Source organism: Aotus nancymaae, unplaced genomic scaffold (genome assembly GCF_030222135.1).
Source record: "Aotus nancymaae isolate 86718 unplaced genomic scaffold, 86718_ANA_hifiasm-v0.15.2.pri h1tg000008l, whole genome shotgun sequence".
Lineage (NCBI taxonomy): Eukaryota > Metazoa > Chordata > Mammalia > Primates > Aotidae > Aotus > Aotus nancymaae.
This window is the reverse complement of record NW_026988419.1, coordinates 25,290,198-25,313,516: the sequence shown is the minus strand read 5'-3', so window position 1 is coordinate 25,313,516 and position 23,319 is coordinate 25,290,198. Positions and strand designations below refer to the sequence as shown.

Genomic DNA, 23,319 nt, shown 5'->3' with positions numbered 1-23,319 from the left:
TTTTACGAAACAATCACATGGAGAAGTGTGCATGTATATATAAGCAGAAACTGCAGGCCTGGGCCCAGCTAGCTTTCCATCCCACTCTCCCTTGCTCACTCCTTTTTTGACATAGCAGCAGGAGAAGAGGATTAATTCTAGCAGAGAGAATAACAGGGGGTAGCTTTTAGGTGGAATATTTTATCAAATACTTTTAAAGCCAGATATAAAAACAGTCTAGGATAAGAAAGTGATAATAACAATAATAGTATTTGTTGCATGCTTACTATGACTAAGCACTGGTTTAAGCACTTCAGTTGTGTGAAGTCATTTAATTCCCACAAGAGAATGCCTTGAGAGCAAAGTAATAATTTTTGCCTAAAGTGCAGGGTATTTGAGAGTATAAAAATATGCTAGGCTAGACTTGGGCAGATCTTGAATTCTATACTTCTATTTTAAATAATTTATCTAATGCAAAGGTTGGATTGAAGAGAAAAGAAATGTTAGACTAATTAGAAGAAGGACACTGAAATAGCCTTGAGATTCTCAATCAGGGTAGTATATTAGAAGTGAAAAGGAGGCCGGGTGCAGTGGCTCATGCCTGTAATCCCAGCACTTTGGGAGGCTGATGTGGGAGGATCACCTGAGGTCAGGAGTTCGAGACCAGCCTGACCAACATGGAGAAACCCTGTCTCTATTAAAAAAACAAAAAAAGCAGTGAAAAGGAGAGGAAAGATTTGAGAGTTATCTCAGAAACAGAACCATCTAAAGTTTTTGAACTGATTAGACTGCTCTTTCATTCATATGCTTATTCATTCAACAACTATTTTTGAGTGTTTTGGATGGGTAAGATATTATGTTAAGTGAAAAACATGGAGGTAAGAAAAAGAAGACTCTGAAGATGATTCCCTCCTCAAAGTTGGGCTACTAGCCTTTGCTCAGTGGTCTAAAGTGACAATTACTATACATCCGTCCCTCCCTCCATCTATCCATTCAATAATTACTGAATAGATACCTTATGCCAGGCATTGTATTTTATAATGGTTACAAACAAGAGAAAAATGAAGGGAAACGGGAGAATTAAGGGGGAAAATGCTGTCTTCATTCTCATAGCTTTGGGAGTGCCTTGTTTCTAGGATTCCCATTTCTTTCCTGGTGGTCCGGCCATAAGGCACAGTACATGGTGGTAAACCACCAGACTGCTGGAATAGAGTAGGGATTCTTAGTCATCCATATGAGGAGAGGACCTTCTATTTAATTTCTAAATGTGTGCCCTGATTTGGCATATTTTAAGCAAAGCAAAACATTATACCATAAAGGTATCTAACATGATTCCCATGTAGAGATTTTAATATTGTCTAGAAATACAGGCACAAGAAAAATAAGCTCTGAGCAATGCCGAAAGGTACTGAAAATAACAGAACATACTTTGAACATTAAAAATCTTGTATCTGGTTTAGTTGGTAAATTAGTTTGAGATGTATAATTCTACTGCCTTCCAAGGAAAGCCCTGATCTTTTAAAATTAAGATCTTCCTAGACTTTAGAAGAATAAATCTTGACCACTTTCTGGTGCTTTCTGAAAAACAACTAGGTAATAGAATGACTACCACTGAGAAGTATTTTGCTTTATGGCAGCTGTCTTTTCATTATCATTTTATGAGAGCTTGTCTAGATATTATATATCCTTCACTATCTAGATTTAGTTCTTTTTAGATGCCTGGGGTTATGTCAGTTTCTTTGGATCTAACTGGATCTCAAATTGCAAATTCTATCACTTCAATACTTTCTAAAGGTTCTTATGCAGGTAGGCTTATCTCCAAAACCATTTAACATGACGAACGTATGCTGCTGGTCATTTCTATTAAAACACAAAAACTAAAAGGTATTTTTAGAGACTTATGAATACCATAAACAATTATTTCAAGTATAAGCTAGTTGGTATATGCCAAGGGTGAGACTTTAAATGCCTATAAAATCTGTGTGTAAAAAAGGAATGTTATGAGAGCAGGCACATTTTAGTCTCAACTTTAAGGATCTGAGCCTGCTTTGGACTTGGTGTTCTATGAACTATGAGCTAACTAAGCTACGGGAAAGCAGCCTGCACTGACAGTAAGATAAAAGGCAAAATCCTGGGCCTGTGCATTTTAATTATAGCTCTACTGCCTGCATCACTGACCAACTTTGGGTATTTGTTTCTGTATGGAAAATAAGATTTGAAGCCCACACGGTGGCTCATGTCTGTAATCCCAACACTTTGGGAGGCTGAAGTAGGAGGCTTGAGTCTAGGATTTTAAGACCAGCTGGGCAACAGAATGAGGCTCTGCCTCTAATCTTTAAAAATAATAATAATACATATATAAAATAAAATTTGAATAACCATTTACTAATTTCACACTGAAAATGTGTTTTTTAGTTATGAACTATTTTAAACATGATTATTTTTTGCTGATGAGAAACAGGAATTAAAATTGGGAAAAGTATAAAATACTACATAAGTGACCAATATAGATACTCCCATGATTATTATCTCAAATTAACATATTGTTAAGAGAAGTGTTCACCATCCTGGGCACTCGATCCATGGGTGAAAGCTTTCAGTAATGGTGAATGTTATTTTCATTTTGCTTGGCTCAAACAAATGGCGAACCTTGGAGTAAAAAAAGTAAAAGATGAGCCCAGAGAGAGACTGGCAGTGGAGAGGCGAGGGAGAGCCACAGAATTAGAGGCAGTCTGGAAAGGCCCTTTCGAGATCATCTAACCACCCTCCAGGGGCGGAAAGAAAAACAAACGGGAGCCGTCTGACATTTATGACTCTTACCTGCGGCGAAGATCCTCTGCCACCGCTGCCCGGCAGCTGAACAAATAGGCTCGGAGTGATTTCAGCCGCTGCCGCAGCCGCAGCACAGCAGCCAGTGGCTCTGCGTGGTGGTACAGCATGGCGTTCTCCTGCTGGATGTCGATGAGCGGCTCCTCGTACACATACTCCAGAAACTCCTTGGCCTGCTTTGACACCTACGAAACAAGTGTGGTCAGTCCTGGCGAAGTACCCGGCTCTCCACACCTGCTCAAACTAGGAACCATAGCTGAACTATCAAAAGAACACGATTATTTTCTAAACACAGCCAAATGAAAAAGTCTGTAGTTGAATTAAATGTAAATTTTGGTTTCTCTCTTTTCCAGACATTCAACTGTAAGCTAGGAAGGAATTTATTAATTCTGTATCTTGATTGCAGTGGTGATTACTGGAAATGGGATAGAATGGCAAAGTATGGTGCCATTATATTGACCCATTATATCAATAACAATTTGCTGTTTTTGTTTTTGATATTACCTTAATTGCCTAAGATGTAGCCAAGGGAGGAAAATGTGTGAAAGGTACACAGAACCTCTCTGAATTGTCTATGCAATTTCCTGTGAATCCATGATTATTTCAAAATAAAAAAAAGGAATTAATTAAGAAGACTGTCTTTTTTTTTTTTTTTAATTGAGATGGAGTCTTGCTCTGTCACCAGGCTGGAGTGCGGTGGCATGATCTCGGCTCACTGCAACCTCTGCCTCCTGGGTTCAAGTGATTCTTCCTCCTCAGCCTCCCGAGTAGCTGGGCCTGCAGGAGCGTACCACCATGCCCAGCTAATTTTTTGTATTTTTAGTAAAGATGGAGTTTCACCATGTTGGCCAGGATGGTCTCCATCTCTTGACCTCGTGATCCGCCCACCTCGGCCTCCCAATGTGCTGGGATTACAGGCGTGAGCAACAGCGCCCGGCCAAGAAGACTGTCTTAACACAAATACCTATTTTTAAAAAACAATATAAATTCATATGTGCATATATAAGGATGAATATTTCATAACACTTTTTAAAAAGTAGCCACTTTAAAAAAATAGGTAAATCAAGGCCAAGTGTGGTAGGGCATGCCTGTAACCACAGCACTTTGGGAGGCCGAGGTGGGAAGATCACTTGAGGTCAGGAGCTTATGACCAGCCTGGCCAACGTGGCGAAACCCCATCTCTACTAAAAATACAGAAATTAGCCAGGCGTGGTGGCACATGCCTGTAATCTCAGCTACTTGGGAGGCTGAGGCAGGAGAATTGGTTGAACCTGGAAGGCGAAGGTTGCAGTGAGCTGAAATCGTGCCACTGCACTCTAGCCTGGGTGACAGAGTGAGACTCCATCTCAAAAAAAAAAAAAAAGGTAAATCATGTACATATTAGAAAATTCAAAAGGATATTCTTTGCAGAATAATCTGGCTGAATAGCAAACCAGCTCAAATACACTGCTTCAATGAACAGAAAAAAGTTGCTCTTATTACAACTTTGAACTTGGGCTGACTCCAGCCAATATATCCATCCAACTCTGTATCCACGTCGAGTAGTAATCCACAAGACTATGAAAGTTTATTTTATTTTATTATTATTGTTATTTGAGATAGAGTTTCACCCTAGTTGCCCAGGCTGGAGTGCAATGGCGCGATCTTGAGTCACTGCAACCTTCACCTCCTGGGTTCAAGCAGTTCTCCTGCCTCAGCCTCCTGGGTAGCTGGGATTACAGGCATGCACCACCATGCCCAGCTAATTTTGTATTTTTAGTATAGACAGGGTTTCTCCATGTTGGTCAGGCTGGTCTTGAACTCCTGACCTCAGGTGATCTGCCCACCTCAGCCTCCAAAACTGCTGGGACTACAGGTGTGAGCCACCGTGCTTGGGCTAAAAGTTCATTTTATAATGTCATTCTCATCAGTAGAAATAAATAGTAAATGGAAACACAGTATCTCAGAGATACAGAGGGAATGGCTTAAATAATGTATAATGTGAGGATAATTTTTCGGAATCTCTACCAATCACTGATACTGAGATGTAGATTGGCTACTAATACATAGAAAGTTGGCTCAGTCTCTATTTATGGAAGGTAAAACCTCTCTAAAATGTTTCCATTAAAACTTCTCTAGGAGCAAGGTTAGAACTCAACAGTAAAACAAATAAACAAAAAACTTTGCTTATTAAAAAGATAATTAAAAATCTACTATGTTTCATATGCTAGGCTAAAAGTATATTAATAAAGATATATAGGATACAGTTCCTACCCTCAAGTGGCACACTGTTTAGCATGAGACAAATATTTAAAACAAAACCACATATAACATGCAGTGTGTAGCCTGTCATCTGCTACAAAAGAGGGATGAAGTATGGATGGGGCCCACTGGCAGCTTAGAGGAGGAGGAAATCAACTCTCCTGGTGGAGTGAGGGTTGGGAGCCTGGTGGGGAGAGGGCTGGCAAAGCAGGTGGCAATGGATCTGGGTGTAGAAGATAAACTGAAAGTCACTTGGTGAATAAATGCAGGACAGAGGAGAGTACAACAGGCAGATACAAACATAAAAACCCCTCAATATGTACATGTGATAATTAAATGTATGGCTATTATATGTTGATTATACATTTCTTATACATAAACATAAAATTCACTCAATATGATCATTTTCTTATGTTGTAAAGCTTATACCAAAGTTTATGTTCTTTATAGGAATGGAAAAAAATATATCATTTAAAAAATAAAAGTCTAATTGTTTTCCTTATAAGCAGTTATTTTTGAGGTACCTTGTGTTGTGTGATCCTATAGCATCCTGCAGAATTAGAGTTATAGAATTAGAGAAGTTTACAGTCTCTGAAAATCCAGGTCACAAAGAGGTACCTAAAATTAGCCAAAATCTTCAACTATTTAACCAGATTGGCAATAACAGGTATTCTAAGGTGACAGAGCTAATCCTCACTTTCATTATTGAGGCATATATTAATAGACACAGATACATGCCAGATACGGTAGCAGGCATTAGACATTCAGTGGAGAATAAAACAAGCATGGCCCTGTTTCTAGGTATAAAAACCCACAGTTCAGTGGGGAAAGAAGGAATTGGGTTTAAATATTTTATTTATCATGATTAAATATTTGCTATATTTAAATACCTTAAAATGAGGAAAAGACTGATGGTGTTTTGGGAAATGAAGTACAACCCACTTGAAACTGTTGCTAAAAAATGATGCATTGTACAATTCAATTAGTCTTTCTGGCTCTATTGAGCAGTGTTTATAAGGAGTCAGAGCCCTGCTGAATTAGGTTAACAATGCTACCTTTTAGTAGGTGAACAGAGGGACAGAGGGCACTGGCCAGTCTCCCAGGCCTTAAAAGGCTTCTCTCTTCAGGTGGTACTTAAACCCAAAAGGAAGAAAAAAATCTTTTACAGAGAGAGTAAAAGCAGTGAGATAAACGGAACAGCAGCCACTGATATCAGTATTCATAAACCGAAATTACAAAAAACAAAAACAGAACTAGTTTCAATAATGCCAAAGGCGCTGCCTTCACCAGCTATTACTAGCAGTAGGCATATGGTGCGCATCGCTACGGCTGCTGCCTGTGTACATGAACAAATCCCCACCACGTTCAGACGTTTTTGTCAGCAAGGCTGAGCACATGCGCTCGTTTTTGAGAATCGGCCACTGCTAACAATTGGTGAGAGAATTTTTGAGACAACTCAAAATTTGGTATGGGATATTGTATTTGCAAAAGAGAGCACTGTATCCCCACTGATTTCCTAAGTTCTTTTTTAATTTATTTTTTATTTTTTAATTACCATTATTTTTTATTTTATTATTTTTGTTTTAGAGATAGGGTTTCTCCATGTTAGTCAGCCTGGTCTGGAACTCCCAACCTCAGGTGATCCACCAGCCTCAGCCTCCCAAAATGTTGGGATTATAGGCGTAAGCCACTGCGCCTGGCGATTTCCTAAGCTCTAAATGACCCTCCATACTGGTATGAGGATTGTACTCTGAAACTCAACTCTAATTAAAAAAGAAAATGTTAAAAAAAAAAAAAAGTCACTTAGGAACAAAAGCCAATGATATTCTTAGGTGATAAAGTTTATGTGAGAGAAACTTTATTTTTTGTTAATATAAATATTACACGAATTAAATGTAAATATTGACTATGTTCCAACTAAGAGCTAAGAGCTACCATCCTACTTTTTGCCAACCAAATTATGAAAAACTTAAAAAGGGCCAGGCGCGGTGGCTCACTCTTGTAATCCCAGCACTTTGGGAGTCTGAGGCAGATGGATCGCAAGGTCAGGAGTTTGAGACCAGCCTGGCCAGCATGGCGAAACTCCGTCTCTGCTAAAAAATACAAAAAATTAGCCAGGCAGGGTGGTGCATGCCTGTAATCCCAGCTACTCGGGAGGCTGAGGCAGGATAATTGCTTGAACCCAGGAGGCGGAGGCTGCAGTAAGCCGAGATTGTGCCATTGCACTCCAGCTTGGGTGACAGAGCGAGACTCCGTCTCAAAAGGAAAAACACAAAAAGCCTGAGTGCCATTTCTGATGTAAAGAAAAGTTCAGCTCATAGGTGGGTACAGATGGATGAGCTCAAAATGCTGTTTTTAAAAATGAATGGTTTGGGCTGGAACTCTTTTCCATGATACCACTCCATTCACATTAGTATTACTATTAGTATTTTACCAAATACTATTTATTAATGATATTCATTCTATTCACATGAATGAATTTCTTTTCATAGCTCTTGTAGCTTAAAAACAGAATAGTTGAAGCTATAAGAACTCAACTCTGTGACTGTGATTGTGCTGCAGTTTGTGAACTGACTCTGTCTTCACAACCCCGCAGTCTACATGATTCAAGAGAGATGAGAAGGAGGAATCCAAGAGGAAACAGGCCTCTGCCCCTACCTCACATTCAGGAGGAGGTGGAGAAAATGGTAAAATCACATTATGATTAGCTACAAACTAATAATAACCAGATCTGCTATTTACACACATACATTTATAAGTAAACACAAATTTCATTTGATTTGGACATTAAGTGTAATCAGTATAGATTCGAACATAATATGACTCTTGTTATGCTGGTGACAGCCACCTCTTAAAAACAAAGTTCTTGAATGTTGTTCAGGTTTGCATAATCCTGAGAGTGTTCTGGTATGCTCCCCCACAAAAATAGCCCCTGGCAATAAAGTAATGGGGCAAAGGAAATTTTTAACCATAGATAGCAATTTGGAGATGACATGGAATTATGGTGGTGGCAGTGAGGACTTTATTTTTATAAAAAGGAGGAAAATGTACCAGAATGAAACAGGAGAGAACATAATCATAGAATAACAAGGACTAATAAAGATAATCTAATTCAGTTTTTCTCAACTTGTGTTCGAAGGAACACTAGTCCCACAAAAAAGATTTTCTGAGGTCCAATAAGATACATGCCACACACCACTTTCTTTTCTTGGAGATTCAAAGTACAGCATGTTTGCATATTAAAACTGAGACATCGGCCGGGCACAGTGGCTCATGCCTGTAATCCCAGCACTTTGGGAGACCAAGGCGGGCGGATCATGAGGTCAGGAGATAGAGACCATCCTGGCTAACATGGTGAAACCCAGTCTCTACTAAAAATATAAGAAATTAGCCAGGTGTGGTGGCACGCACCTGTAGTTCCAGCTACTTGGGACGCTGAGGCAGGAGAATTGCTTTAACCTGGGAGGCGGAGGTTGCAGTGAGCCGAGATTGCACCACTGCACTCCAACCTGGGTGACAGAGTGAGACGCCATTTAAAAAAAAAAGAAACAACCCTGAGACGTCTCGTACCAAAGAAAGCCTGCTTAACTCAGTCACTTCTCAAAGCTATTTGACTACAGACAGGGCAGCTGTTTAGTGCTACACAGGATGTATGGGCAGTGCGAATGCAGAAGAGGAGATCCAGGCTGGATCACCACTCACGAACCACAAGAAAGGTCATCTTTCTCTACCTTGCTGCATCCTCTTGCTAAGCTGTGAGTTTGCTGAGCTGTGTTCTCCTGGAGGGGCGCTTTTCCATTTCCCATAAAGCTGGTCTAGCTGTGGCCCTCCTTTTACTAACATAAAAGACTCTGGTAATGCTCCATGGAATACAATTTGAGAAACAGTGAACTAATTCATTGCCTGTATTTAATAGAAGAGAAAATTGAGTACAAAGAGCTTAACTAAATTATTTGTGGTTATGTCATGGTAGAATTAGAGCCAGAACTCAGATCCCTGGATACTCTGCTCTGTGCTTTTTAGCACTGTTTACATTCACGATTCTTCTTATTTTTTTAATAATGCTACCATGCTCTATCAGCTTATCACTCCATAAAATAGTTTATCCCTGCCCCTTCTCCATCTTAAGGCAAGAGTCTACAAATGAAGACTAACCTATAATGTAATTAAGCAGGACACTAACATATAGGCTCCCATTTGATTTTAACTTTAAAATAAAACTGAAGTTCAGTAACATTTAATTTATAAAAAAGTTACTTATTTGTGCATTTTATTTTATTTTAGAGATAAGGCTTTGCTCTGTTGTCAAGGCTGGCTGGAATGCAGTGGCATAATCATAGTTCACTGTAACTTTGAACTTCTGGGCTCAAGGGATCCCCCCCCACCTCAGCTTCTCGAGTAGCTAGGTAAGAGTACAGATGCATGCCACCACGCCTGGCTAATTTTTAAATTTTTTGTAGAGATGGGGGTCTTTCTATGCTGCCCAAACTGGTCTTGAACCCCTGGTCTCAAGCAGATCCTTCTGCTTCAGCCTCCAAAAGCACTGGGATTATAGGCATGAGCCGCCGTGCCCAGTCTATTTGTGTATTTTTTTTTTTTTACTGTCTTTCTCCTTTCACTAGAATAAGAGCATCCATGAGGGCAGAAACTATGTCCACAGTGCCTAGAACAGCGAGGAGAATAAATATCCAATAAATACTTGCTAAACAAATGAATGAGTAATATATAATGCTCTGGCCATATTCTGAACCATACACTCTTGCTTTAGACATAATTCCTACAGCTTGGTTATTTGTTTCTAAGTTCATAACATATTTAGAGTCAACGAAGAAGAAAAGATAGCTAGAAGCAGCACAGAGACAACAGAAGTGACAGTTGACATCCTGGCACCAAGGGAAGAGAGACAGCTACAGGAAGCTCCAAGGTGAAAACAAAAAGCACACAACCCTGATTGAGGGCAGCTTGGCACTATCCATCAAACTCACGAACAACGGACATACCTACACCTAGGAATGTACATACCTACATCTACAGTTTTACTCATCAATGAAAAACATTTATATTCAATATTATGTAGATATTCACTGACTTACTGTCTATTATAGCAAAACACTGGACAAATCAAAAAAAGAACTAGTTAGTGTGTGTGTGGGCGTGTGTGTGTGTGTAAAATTCATAATGAAGTATTTTTAAAAGTGCAAGGAAGAGTTTTATTATCTAAATGGGAAGCTCTCTAAGCACAGGGTGTATACTATATTGTCATTTTTGTATAAAAAAATACGTGTACATAGAATATCTCGGAAGGATACACAAGAAAGAAGTGTTTTGGTTGCCTCTGAGAAGAATGGGGTGACTAAAAAGATTATTTATGTATGTATACATGCCCCCTTTTACTTTTTGAAACTTGAACTTACCGAAAATATACTATATTCAAAAAAGAATGAATAAAATATAGCAGTGCAGGCTGGGTGCGGTGTCTCATGCCTGTAATCCCAGCACTTTATCAGGCCAAGGCGGATGGATTACCTGAGTTCAGGAGTTCGAGACCAGCCTGGCCAACATGGTGAAACCCAGTCTCTATTAAAAATACAAAAATTAGCCGGGGGTGGTGGCAGGCACCTGTAGTCCCAGCTACTTGGGAGGGAGGCAAAAGAATCGCTTGGACCCAGGAGGCGGAGGTTGCAGTGAGCTGAGATTGCACCACTGCCCTCCAGACTGAGCAACAAGAGCGAAACTACGTCTCAAAAAAAAAAAATAGCAGTGCAAGGCATTTAGGGAAAAACAGCCTCACTTACCACATTAAACCCTCAAGTTATCTATCATCACAGGACAGAACAATCATTTACATTTATAATTCTGGTCCAGGCACAGTGGCTCACACCTATAATCCCAACACTTTGGGAGGCCGAGGCAGGAGGATTGTATCAGGCAAGGAGTTTGAGACCAGCCTGGGCAACATAGTGAGACCCTGTCTCCACCAAAAAATAATTTAAAAATTAGCCAGGTGTGGTGGCATGCACCTGTAGTCCCAACTACTCGGGAGGCTGGGGTGGGAGGGATGCTTGAGCACCAGAGTTCAAGGCTGCAGTGAGCTACAATCATGCCACTGCACTCCAGCCTGGGTAACAGAGCAAGACCCTGTCTTTAAAAAAAAAAAAAGATTCTGAGACATTAAAAAAGTTAACTTTTAATATATATTTTCTTAAATAGAATATGACAGTTAAAATTTATAAAATGATAAAAGTAATATAATCACATTACTAAAAATTTGGAAACTAAACATCAATTTTTTTCTAGAGAAAAAAAATCTATAATCTTATCACCATAAAAGAATTACTTATTGCTTTGGTAAAACATTTCCTTCCTGTATTTATTCTCATCTCTATCATAAAAAATTCGTAGCCAAAAACATAATGAAATCAATTCTGTGATGCTTCTTAGTCCTGTTAAAACAGTCACTGTGGATTAATGGAGGAGGAATTAGGAAACCTTCAGTTTAATTACAATTTGTTCTCAGAATCTGCAAATGACTCTAATCAAGAGGTTTTTCCCATCAGTGAGCTTTTCCCCAGCTCTGCAAAGGCAGTGGAGCTTGCCTTGAATACCTCTCAAGATGTAGAGATAGGAAATGGTTTATGTAACATGGAAACCCCCTAGCTAAAAGGAATATGAATATTCCAGCTAGGATACAAACAAAAAAAAAATTTTAAACAAAACTAAGGGGAACTATTTGGAAGAGTTGGGGTTGTTTGAGTTCCTCTTTGCTATGCTTGATATTTTTGATTAGGGGACAGGGAAAGTTATCTTCAAAGATAATTTTATTAGAAAATGGCTACAGAAATTGAGGATAGGGTTTAGCTGCTTCCTAATCTTGAAGCTCAATTCAATCTTCAGTATAACACTAGAAAATAGACGAAATCCTGCTTTAAAAAAATAATTAGGGTTATTAATACTCCAGAGGGCAGGCCAGGAAATGCTTAAGATGACAGATTTCATTCTGTTCTGCAAAACCATTTTTTCACTCTTGTAAATAGATATTCAAGCCAGTCACATACATGCTATTAAGGATAGAAGGCAGATCTAACAGAATGATGTCTGGTCTTAGAAACTGATAGGTCTGAATTGATCCTCACAATTAGAAGAATTAAGTTGAATCCTGATAACTGAGCAAAGACAGATACTGGACTAAATGTAATGTAGTTACTTAATGCCAATGACAGATGATCCAGATAAAATCCACCAGGTCCATTTTTGCTTTAAAATCTTCCTTGGTCTAGTAAGAACTTGGGAAGGAGTGGTATGACAAAGGAGATTTTCCTCATGTGCAGCATGGATGAAGCAAGTGTACCTAATATCTTCAATGACCTACCTATCCTCTCAAAATCAAACCTAGCTACTTGAATGACCACCACAACAAAACATCCTGCTTTACAGAGAGATTCTGAGTGTCAATGATGGCTAAATTGATGGTTTCTGTGGCCTTCAGAGCTCATTGCAAACAGACTTGGATCTCCTCCTCTATTTCACGCCCTCATCAACCATGCTTGCCTTTTCATTTTTCTCATTCAGTGCCACCTTTTCTGCTTTTGCTGCTGGCTGGTGCCACGCGCCTATGGATCACAGGGCTGGGACTGCCTCACTTTCTTGCTCTCTATACGCCTCTCATAGCTGTCAAAGCCCCGCTCCAAGCAGATTAATCTAAAACTTCTAAACCAAGCTCAACTAGCATTCTTTCCCTCTAAGTAAGTTTTTATCTAATACACACATGGCAAATATATTTATAGCCTATATTCAAAGTGTCAAGTACAAGAAGCAGAGGATAGAATGATAATTATGTCTGGTAGAGGGGAAGGAAAGAATCAGGAGAGGAAAAGCAGCTTTAAGCCGGGTTTTAGGATTTGCTGTTGTGGGTGAGGACAAGAGGAAGACAAGAGGTGTGAAATAGCATGGCATGACAGGGAAATAGATGGATAACTGTAATATTAATAAAGAGATTGATGCTAAGGAGCAGTTATGGATGAAGGAGCTAGGAAGGCAGGCAGGGACTAAGGATCGCAAAGGCTAAGAGACTTGTATTTGTCCTGTATACAATCGTAGTAAGAGCTAACCATAACTGAGGGCTTATGATGTGCCACACCCTGTGCCAGGTGCTTTCTGCGAATCACTCATTTAAGCAAACAGCAACCTTATGAACTGGGTTCTATTACTATTTACATTCCAAAGGCAAATAAACTAAGACTAAGAGAGAGCAAGAAACTTACTTAAGGTAAGATTTGGACTTTTCTTTTGAAATATAACAACCAGAGAGCAATGCTTAAAGGCAGGAAGCAGAAATAGGAGGCTCCTGACTTCCTTCATGTGAGTGAGACTGAGGGTTTGAGTTAGTGCGGTGGGACAGGAGTACAGTGGAGAGCATGACCTCAAGAGCTAAAATTAAGGCTTGGTTTTGCTAGTGGCTTAGGCAGTGTAGGTGTGGGAGAGGGAGGAGTCCAGGAGCTCTCCCACATCTGGCAGTGGTGACTGAGGGCCATTCAGCAAGGCAGGTAATGTGCACTCGGGGGAATATCTGGTGAGTGTGATATGATAAAGCCAATTCGGGAAATGTTGAGATTGAGGTTCCCAGGGAACAGGCTTCATTCTTTCATTTATTTAATATACATTCCGGCTTATTTGCTATGTGCCGGAACTGTGCTAAAACACATTCTGTGTGCCCAGAGAGTTCACCTTTATAGAGAAAATAGACAAGCAACTAGCTGTTATATAGATGTTATGATAATAAAAACAGTAACAGCATTCATTCATTAAGTGCTTATCAAAGTCATTTGCTAAGTGCTTTTCTTTTCTTTTTGAGACAGAGTTTCGCTTTTTTTGCTCAGGCTGGAGTCCAGTGGAGCGATCTTGGCTCACTGCAACCTCCACCTCCCAGGTTCAATCCCAGCCTCCCAAGTAGCCAGGATTACAGGCATGCACCTCCACGTCCAGCCAATTTTGTATTTTTAGTAGAGATGGGGTTTCTCCATGTTGGTCAGGCTGGTTGCGAACTCCTGACCTCAGGTGATCCACCCGCCTCGGCCTCTCAAAGTGCTGGGATTACAGGCATGAGCCACTGCGTCCGGCCAGCTAAGTGCTTTTCTTATATTATCCCAATTCACACAACTGTTTTAGGTAAACATGTGAAATTATGATGAGAACAAATACTTACTTGGTACACACTATGTGCTGGGCACTGTTCTAAACATGATACATGCATTCACCCATTTCCTCAGCAGTAACTCTATAAGGCATTAATATCCTTATTTACATATGAGGAAACTGAAGCACAGAGTCTAAATAACTTGCCTAGGTTAAACAGCTAACTAACAAGTGACAAAGCCGACTTGATCCCTGGAAGTCTGGGCTTGTTTTACAGGTTACAAAACTGAGGCTCTAGGAAATTCAAGCAATGTCCCCCAAAAAATCAAGCACCTGATAAAGGGTAGAGGTTTTCCAAGCTCCTGCTATTAATCCCTTAGTAAGTGCAATTTTCAAGGTCCACATCACACGATGGTGGCACAAAGGAGAGAGCCAGCAACACAGTCAATGGGGAGTGGTCAGGAGCAACAAAAAAGCTGTCACCACGGAGGACATGCCTTCTTTAGCTCTCAAAGAATAAACAGGTGTTCCCTACATGGATAAAAGTATATGGAGCACAGGTGGAAAGATGGTCACTAAATAAGAGAAGGGGTTCTTCTTTCTCTCAAAACAGGAGGGAAAACAGTTAGGATAGGTACAAATATAGATAGATTTGTAGATATTCATATTCATTTTTCATAACTTCATTTTTCTCCCTGAAGTAGGAGACAAGGTCATATGCTGAGAAGAATTAGAATGAAGCATCTTGAAAACAGTGAATTTGGATGATTATTGGGTAGAACTGGAAACAGAGTTGCCCAGGGATATATTAGAAAAGGACATAACCAATTGGCCACTCACAAATTTCATGTTTGTTTTAGACTTCAAAGATTCCAGGTAGGTGACAGCTCTAGGGCCCTTCCCCACCTACTTGCTCCCAGGTGACATAGTTACAATGAAAGTAAGTCTCAGACATCTGTTAGCAAGGTGGCATAAAAACAGACACCAATGGAACAGAACAGAGAACTTAGAAATAAATCCATGCATTTACAGCCAACTCATTTTCAACAGAGCTGCCAAGGACATATACTGGAGAAAGGACAGTTTCCTCAGTAAATGGTGCTGGGAAGACTGGATATCCATATGCACAAGAATGAAACTAGACCCCTCAACATATACAAAAATCAAATAAAAATGTATTAAAAACTGAAATGTAAGACCTGACAAAATAAAATTACCAGAAGGAAGCATTGGAAAAATGCTTCAAAACATTGGCCTGGGCAAAGATTTTTTGGGTAAGATCTCAAAAGCACAGGCAACAACAGCAAAAATAGGTAAGCGGATTACATCAAGCTAAAAAGCTTCTGCATAGCAAAAGAAACAACCAACAAAGTGAAGAGACAATATACAAAACGGAAGAAAATATGTGCAAGCCATTAATCTGACAAAGGATTAATAACCAGAATATAAGCAACTCAACCCAATAAGAACAACAACAACAAAATCTTATTTTAAAATGGGCAAAAGATCTGAATAGACAGGTATGTTAAAAAATGCTCTACATCGGCCAGGCATGGTGACTCACGCCTGTAATCCCAGCACTTTGGGAGGCCAAGGCAGGTGGATCATGAGGTCAAGAGATCGAGACCATCCTGGTCAATATGGTAAAACTCCGTCTCTACTAAAAATACAAAAATTAGCTGGGCTTGGTGGTGTGCGCCTGTAGTCCAACCTACTTGGGAGGCTCAGGCAGGAGAATTGCTTGAATCTGGGAGGCGGAGGTTGTGGTGATCCGAGATCACGCCATTGCACTCCAGCCTGGGCAACAAAAGTGAAACTACGTCTCAAAACAAAAACAAAAAAACTCAACATCACTAATCATCAGGGAAATGCAAATCAAAACCACAACGACATATCATCTTACTCCAGTTAAAATGGCTATTACCAAAAAGACAGAAAATAACAGGTGCTGGTGAGGATGTGGAGAAAAGGGAATGAATGTACAGACACTGTTAGTGGGAGTGGAAATTAGCACAGCCACTGTGGAAAACAGTATGGGAGTTCTTCAGTAAACTAAAAATAGAATTAACATATGATCCAGCAATCTCACTGCTAGATATACATCCAAAAGAAGGTAGATATGGAATCAACTTAAGTGCCCATCAATGAACAAATAGATAATCTGATATATATACACAATGGGATATTATTCAGCCATAAAAAAAAATGAAATTCTTGGCCAGGTGTTCTGGCTCATGCCTGTAATTCCAGCACTTTGGGAGGCCAAGGTGGGAAGATTGCTTGAGCTCAGGAGTTTGAGGCCCTCCTGGGCAAGATGGCGAAACCCAGACTCTACAAAAAATACAAAAATTAGTCAGATGTAGTGGTGTGCACCTATAGTCCCAGCTAGTTGGGAGGCTGAGGTGAGAGGACTGCTTGAGCCCAGGAGGTCAAGACTGCAGTGAGCCATGACTGTGCCACTGCACTCCACCTTGAGTGACAGAGTGAGACCCTGTTTCTAAATAAATAAATAAATAAAATTCTCTCATTCGCAGCAACATGGATAGAACTGGAAATTAAAGTGAAATAAGCCAGGCACAGAGACACTCTCAGTCACATGTGGGAGCCAAAAAGTTGATCTCATGGAGGTGGTGAGTAGAATGGTGGTTACAGGAGGCTAAGAAAAGTAGGGGGAAGAGGGGAATGAAGAACAATTGGCTAATGGGTATAAAAATACAGTTGGAAAGAAGTTCTAGTGTTTAATAGCATAGTAGGGCAACTATAGTTCATGATAATTTATTGTATATTTCAAAAATAGCTAGAAGAAAACATTTTGAATGCTCCCAACCCAGAGAAATGATAAATATTTTAGGTGATGGATACCCTGATTTAATTATTACACATTGTATGTATGTATCAAAATATTACATATACACCATAAACATCTACAACTATTATGGATCAATTTTAAAAGCAGTCATACAGCCTGTTTCTATAGGATGCACCTTGCACAGAAGGTACATTCAAGGCAGATGTCACATATTCTGGCAGAAGGATCAGAAAAGCCTCTGGTCATATCAGGTAATTGAGTATGTTATCTATTATGTATGTAAGATGCAGGATCACAATAGAATCCTAAGCCTAGAGTGCTACTTTAGTAAGAAGTTAGATTCCTGGGCTTGCCAAATTCGAATACCTTGTTAATGCAAGGGTGGAAATGCTGTACCATATACCTAACCAGTTTATATATCTTGAAGACTAGTAGGTTGAAAACTAAAGTTGAGATGTCCAATAGGCAATTAAAGCCACGGATCTCCATTTCAGTAGCAAAACTGGAGCTGCAGATAAAAGTAGGAATTGTCAGCATATGAGTCCTGGTAGTTAAAACCATGTAGGGGAGGAGATGCCCAGTAGAAAGAGTATAAAGCGGGAAATAAAATAATGAATCTTAAGAAAGTCCACTATTAAAGGTACAGGCAGAGGACAAGAAATTAGAAAAGGTGATCAAAAAAGAAGAGTTAGAAGGAGGAGAACTAGGGGTGTGTTATCAAAACCAAGCCAGGAGAATTCAAGGGGAGTATGGTCCATCTGGTTAAATAGTGTATCCTAGATACAGTCCAGTAGAGTAAGAAACTGCCGAGAGGACGGAGAAGAGAAGAGATTTGGCAAAACTGTGACAAAGAAGAGAGGAGAAGACCACGAACACAGGCAGCACGGATAAACTTTCATAAGACAAGTAATGTTTCTTCTGTGGCGGGAAGGAGGACAATGAGGCTAGATGCGGATGTAGGCATCTTTGTAGGTCAGTTGACAGGATTATTGCATAATCACCCCTATTTTCTCTATGAAGTAGAAGATAATAGCACTTTATAGGGTGTCTTGGACTGGGTATTTTATCTCTTTAAGATCACAGATGCAGAAATAAAAGAATCTGATGAAAGCTAATGATATAAATGGAAGACAACTTCAACAAGCTTTAATATCATCTAAGTACCTACTGGCCCCCATGGCCACAGACAGCTTTTTCTCTTATTCCATGCTCCAAGCAATAGTCAAACCCTCCTATTGTTTACACAATTCCATCATTCTCAGTGAGTCAACTGTATCATTCTAGCAATTCTCTCTCTTCTGGATAGTTTACATCAGTGTAGAAGATATACGGTTATTTTTTCCATTAAAACAAAACAAAACAAAAATCAAACCTAACTTGATTCTACTTCCCTTCAAGTTACTCCTGACGTCTCTTCTTTATAGCAAAACTTCTCAAAAGAGTGGTCTATTCTTGTTTTTCTCTCTCTATTCTCTGTTGAACCCACTTCAATCAGACCTTTGCTCCCACCACTCCATTCAAACTGCTTTCATTAAGGTCACTAATTACCTCCACATCACTAAAGCCAATCATCAGTTCTCAGTGCTCATCTTACTTGACCTATCAGCATCTGTCACAATTCATCTGGAAATGCTTTCTTCACGTGGCTTGTCACACACCCTGGGATCCTTCTACCTCACTGCTCACTCCTTCTTGGCCTCTTTTGCTGGTCCCTCCTCTCATCTCTACGCTCAAGCTCCTAAGTTTGAGCGTCCCCATTCCAAACTTCCTCTCCTCAGTCTGAGTGTCCCCTGTTCCTCTTCTCCTCTACTGACTTGGATTTTTAGAGCTACTAAGCCTGCTATTCATACTTCCTGAATAGCCTCTTTGGCTGTTAGCAGTTAATTTGCAAAGCTGTTAGCCTATACCTGTGATTCTCACTTGCTCTCCTTTTTAAAAAACAACAGTCTGATGAAGGCCGGAGGATGGTTCAGTGTATTGTTTCTTGCTGTTGGCCCCTACTCAGAAGTCTTCTTAGCTTCGCTCAAGGTTCTGGTTCTAGTTCCAAAGGCCTGGATTTGCTAGAAGACTGACCTTCACATGAGTAGGAGTGCTACTCTACTATAAGAACTATCTCGGGCCACACAGTGGCTCACACCTGTAATCTCAGCATATTGGGAGGCCAGGGCAGACAGATCACTTGAGGCCAGGAGTTCCAGACCAGCCTGGGCAACATGGTGAAACCCTGTCTCTACTAAAACTACAAAAATTAGCTGGGCTTGGTGGCATGCACATGTAATTCCAGCTACTTGGAATTTTACTTTGGGACTACTGTCTCAAAAACAAAAAACAAACCTAGACACAAACAAATGAATAAAAACAAAACAAAACCAACAAAAAAAAGAAATATCTTGGATTATATAAGTCCTTGCCTAGAAAGATCACTAGCATGCTCATATGTGTATTATTTTCCCATTTTTATCTTCCCATAGTGTTGTGAGGTTGAAGATAAGATCAAATAAAAAATAATAAAAGAGGCTCCTTTCTCTCAGAATTCTCTCTTAGCACCAGAAGTAAAAACTGCTCTATATGTCTTTTTAAATGAGGAAACTAATAAGAGTCATAGTTAAGAAGCCTTTCAACTGTGAGATATATAAGAAGCATTAGGTAAGGTCTTGCAGCTTTTATGAGACTACTAATCATATCTGCTTCGAATTGTTTGATCACTATCTTTATAATCCACCGGAGAACACATGAACACCTGAATTATTATTATGAAGTGAGCCCAGTTTTTGTACCTACCTTATATTTTGAAGTGTCCCAGTTGTGGACTATGCGTGCTGGGATGAGAAAGCTGTCATCCACGTGGCAGCTGCTGCAGTAATACCACCCACTGTAGTTGCACACCTTGGCTTTCCCATTGGAAAGACCTATGGATCGCTGGCAGCCTGTTCAAGGAAAAATAAAGAATCTATGATTGCTGTTGTACTTTTAACACCACAGAACAAGGTTATAGAGCTCTAACATCACAGAACAAGGTTGTATTTCATTTACTTCAAGGTAAATGAAAGTCTGCAAGGAAAAGAGAATAGAGTTGTACAGTTGTGTCCTCTTGTTCCTAGTATGACAGCCTGCGCCTTCACCTCCTAGGGTATTGCTATGCCATAAACTAGTGCCCCGTCTCTGGTCTCTTCTGATTCCATCTCTTCTGCATACAGCTGCCAGAGATCAGTCTCTCTACAACCCCGCCTTTATCTCCTCACTGCCCTGCTCAGAACTCCTATTTCCACCAGGCATTTTGCTGAGGGCTTCTCATATAGAATCTTCTTTAATCAGCACAACTTCTCTATGAGGAAGATATTATTGACTCTAGTTTATAGATGAAGAATCTAAGATTTTTATGAGGTTAAGTATCTTTTCTGAGTTTACCCAGCCAAAAAAAAGCTAGAGTTTGGATTTGGCTCTAAATTTGTCTGATGCTAAAATAATCCCCAAAACTGATATGTAGCCTTCCTTTGCTTACTAAATCACTGTAAGGAATTTGGCCTCTGATTGGATCTCACCTTTCTAACCTCCCCCCCACTACTGTCCAATGGGAATGTAATCACTTTATTCCAGTCAGAGAACCCTCCTCACTAGTACCCAGATAAATACAGCGTGCTTACTCCACCCTCCGTACATTAACACGTATTACCTCTCCTTACACAGCACCCTATTCTCTGCTCTGCTCTTCAACGAATCTTGCATAAGACTACTGGTTGCCTACAAAGCCTTTTTCAGATCCAAGAAAGTCCATGATTCTGTGAGCACTGTCTTGGTACTGTCAGGGAACCTGGTAATAATCATAGCCCCTCCATAGGGAAGCCATTCGTTTTCTTTAGATAGGAAGAACTATCTTCTACTGAGTATGTAAATTCTATCACGATCATCCCCAAGGGCAAAATCCTGGCAGATCCAGAACAGGTAATCAAGAATACACAAATAGCATCAATATTCTGACATTTCTGGTCTGTAGCTTTCATTTAAGAAATCCTTATTTGTGGCCCATTTTATGGTTGGATACCAAGAACTATATTGATCAAAAAGATCTGACATTAAGCTTATTTCATGAAGTAGGGCAAAAATGAATTAATCTTTCAATCCTACTACTACTACTACTACTACTACTAACAATAATAACATAATGATCAGTGTTGTAACCCATTTCCATTACAAGGTCAAACACATTTATTTAACAAACTACCAACCTAAGAAGATTCAGATACACATGAATTCCGTGAATGAAAGTATTGCAAGACTCAACAGAACTTTGATTTTCATCACAAATACAATGGCATCAGTAATTAAGCAGTTTCTAGTGCATCCTCTGGAAAGAGAATTAGAGCTCATTGTTTTTAAAGACAAGAGAAATACGAAGAAGATAAGTAAATATATTAGTATTATGCTTCCAGAGCTTGATCCAGTTCCTTTCTAGAATGGTTATTTCTTTACTATTGGGCAGCAAAAAAATCATAAGAAGCTCCTGTTCTTCAGACTGGCTAAGGAATGAGAAATGTGTGAAAGAAGAGTTACAACCAACACACATGTAGCTCCTGATTGACAAAGGAGACCTCGCCACAGTTAGAGCACTGTGAATGTTGGAGTGCTGCTCCCTGCACTCACTGACTGCGTTACTCATCTGGCATTTAGCACGTGCCTTTTGAAATTATCATGCCTTTTTATGGGCTTTTCCAACCAGGACCACACTAGAAACTTCTCAGATCTATTTTTTTTATCCTCAGCACTTCACATAGAGCTTTACACACAGGAGACAATCAATAAATATTTATGTTGAAGGAATGATAAACTGAGTACTATCTGGCACATGAACATTCACATAAACTGTATATACAGAAATTTTAATTTTCCAAAGCAATTCCAAAACTGATTCTCTTAACCTGATCACCTGCTTCTCAAAACAGCCTTTCATTAATATCCCTGTTAAAATATGTTGCCCATTCTAAGAACTATATATGACACATGTTTGCATAGGAACTGTGGAACTGGCCACGTGTGGTTGCTCACACCTGTAATCCTAGTACTTTGGGAGGCCAAGGCCGGTGGATTGCTTGAGTCCAGGAGTTTGAGTCCAGCCTGGGCAACATGGTGAAACCTTGTCTCTATAAAAAATACAAAAAAATTCACTAGGTATGGTGGTGAGGGCCTGTAATCCCAGCTACTGGGGAGGCTGAGGTGGGAGGATCACTTGAACCCAGGAAGTCAAGGCTGCAGTGAGCTGTGATCATGCCACTGCACTCTAGCCTGAGTGATAGAGGAAGGCCCTAAGAAAGAAAGAAAGAGAGAGAGAGAGAAGGAAAGAAAGAAAGAAAAGGAAGGAAGGAAAGAAAGAAAGAAAAGAGAGAGAGAGAGGGAAAGGAAAAGAAAAGAAAATGAACTGTGGAACAGAGTTCAGTGGAACTTAACATATCCTAGACAGTGGGATACTGCTGTTTCCAAAAATTAATAGACAAATTGGCTGACACTAAAATGACACTGAGTAGAATCCAATCTTTCCTAATGACTTAAAAGGTGATCATGATCTTGCAGAAATTCAGGATCATCATTACAGTTTAAATTCTCACCACAGAACACTGAAAAAATAAATTTTGGATATAACAGACATCAACAAGCATTTGCTGGATATTTATATATTCCCTAGTAGGCACTACTGGGTTCATCTGTCTATAATTTTAATGACCTTATTCTAATTTTCTGGATGCAACATACATAGGCAATATTAAAATACACAAACCTCCATTTTAAGAAAGCCTATAGCCTAAGAACGTTCATATCAACTGGGCACACAGATCCAAAGCTCACCATGCTGGGGGATCAACTCAGTTAACTGAGTTAACATCGTCACAACTGTGCACAGGTTTTTAGGCTCATAAAAGACAGAAAGGATGAGAGAAAATGGATAAGGTCCATTCGGGTTTTAGTTTAGACAAAAGCAGCAGCACATAAACGCCTACCTTTAGTCCTTGTGTGTCTTTACTTTCATACCTTATTTAGAACCATGCTATCCTACTCTTGGTGCTGAAATCACCCTAATGACCCAGAAGTAGGTTTGAACCTGTCTGCATGTTCAAAACTACTTTAGACACATGGGGTGCAGACAATCACTAGTCTAAAGGCAGGAAGCCTGGGTCTACGTAGGGACCACTGTGAGCCTGACCATCAGCCTCTCTAGGCCTTGCCTCCTCACCACAAAATCATGTGTTAGCCTTAATTGATGAACTGCCAAATTTGAGTGAGCAATGGAATTTTCTGGAGATGTGTGTGAAAAATGTGGACCTTTCTTCCCACTGAGG

The 23,319-nt window shown here is 39.8% G+C and overlaps 1 protein-coding gene across 2 annotated transcripts in view; it reads right to left on the bottom strand.

Annotated features, from left to right (window-relative positions):
• Positions 1–23,319, bottom strand: part of PLEKHM3 (pleckstrin homology domain containing M3) — a 211,094-nt gene that overhangs the window by 112,278 nt on the left and 75,497 nt on the right. For both annotated transcript variants that reach the window (XM_012446309.3, XM_012446310.3), the window contains exons 4-5: positions 19,772–19,917; positions 2,800–2,993 (exon numbers count right to left, since the gene is read on the bottom strand). In XM_012446309.3, coding sequence (XP_012301732.1) covers positions 2,800–2,993; positions 19,772–19,917 — 340 coding nt within the window. The remainder of the gene's footprint in view (positions 1–2,799; positions 2,994–19,771; positions 19,918–23,319) is intronic.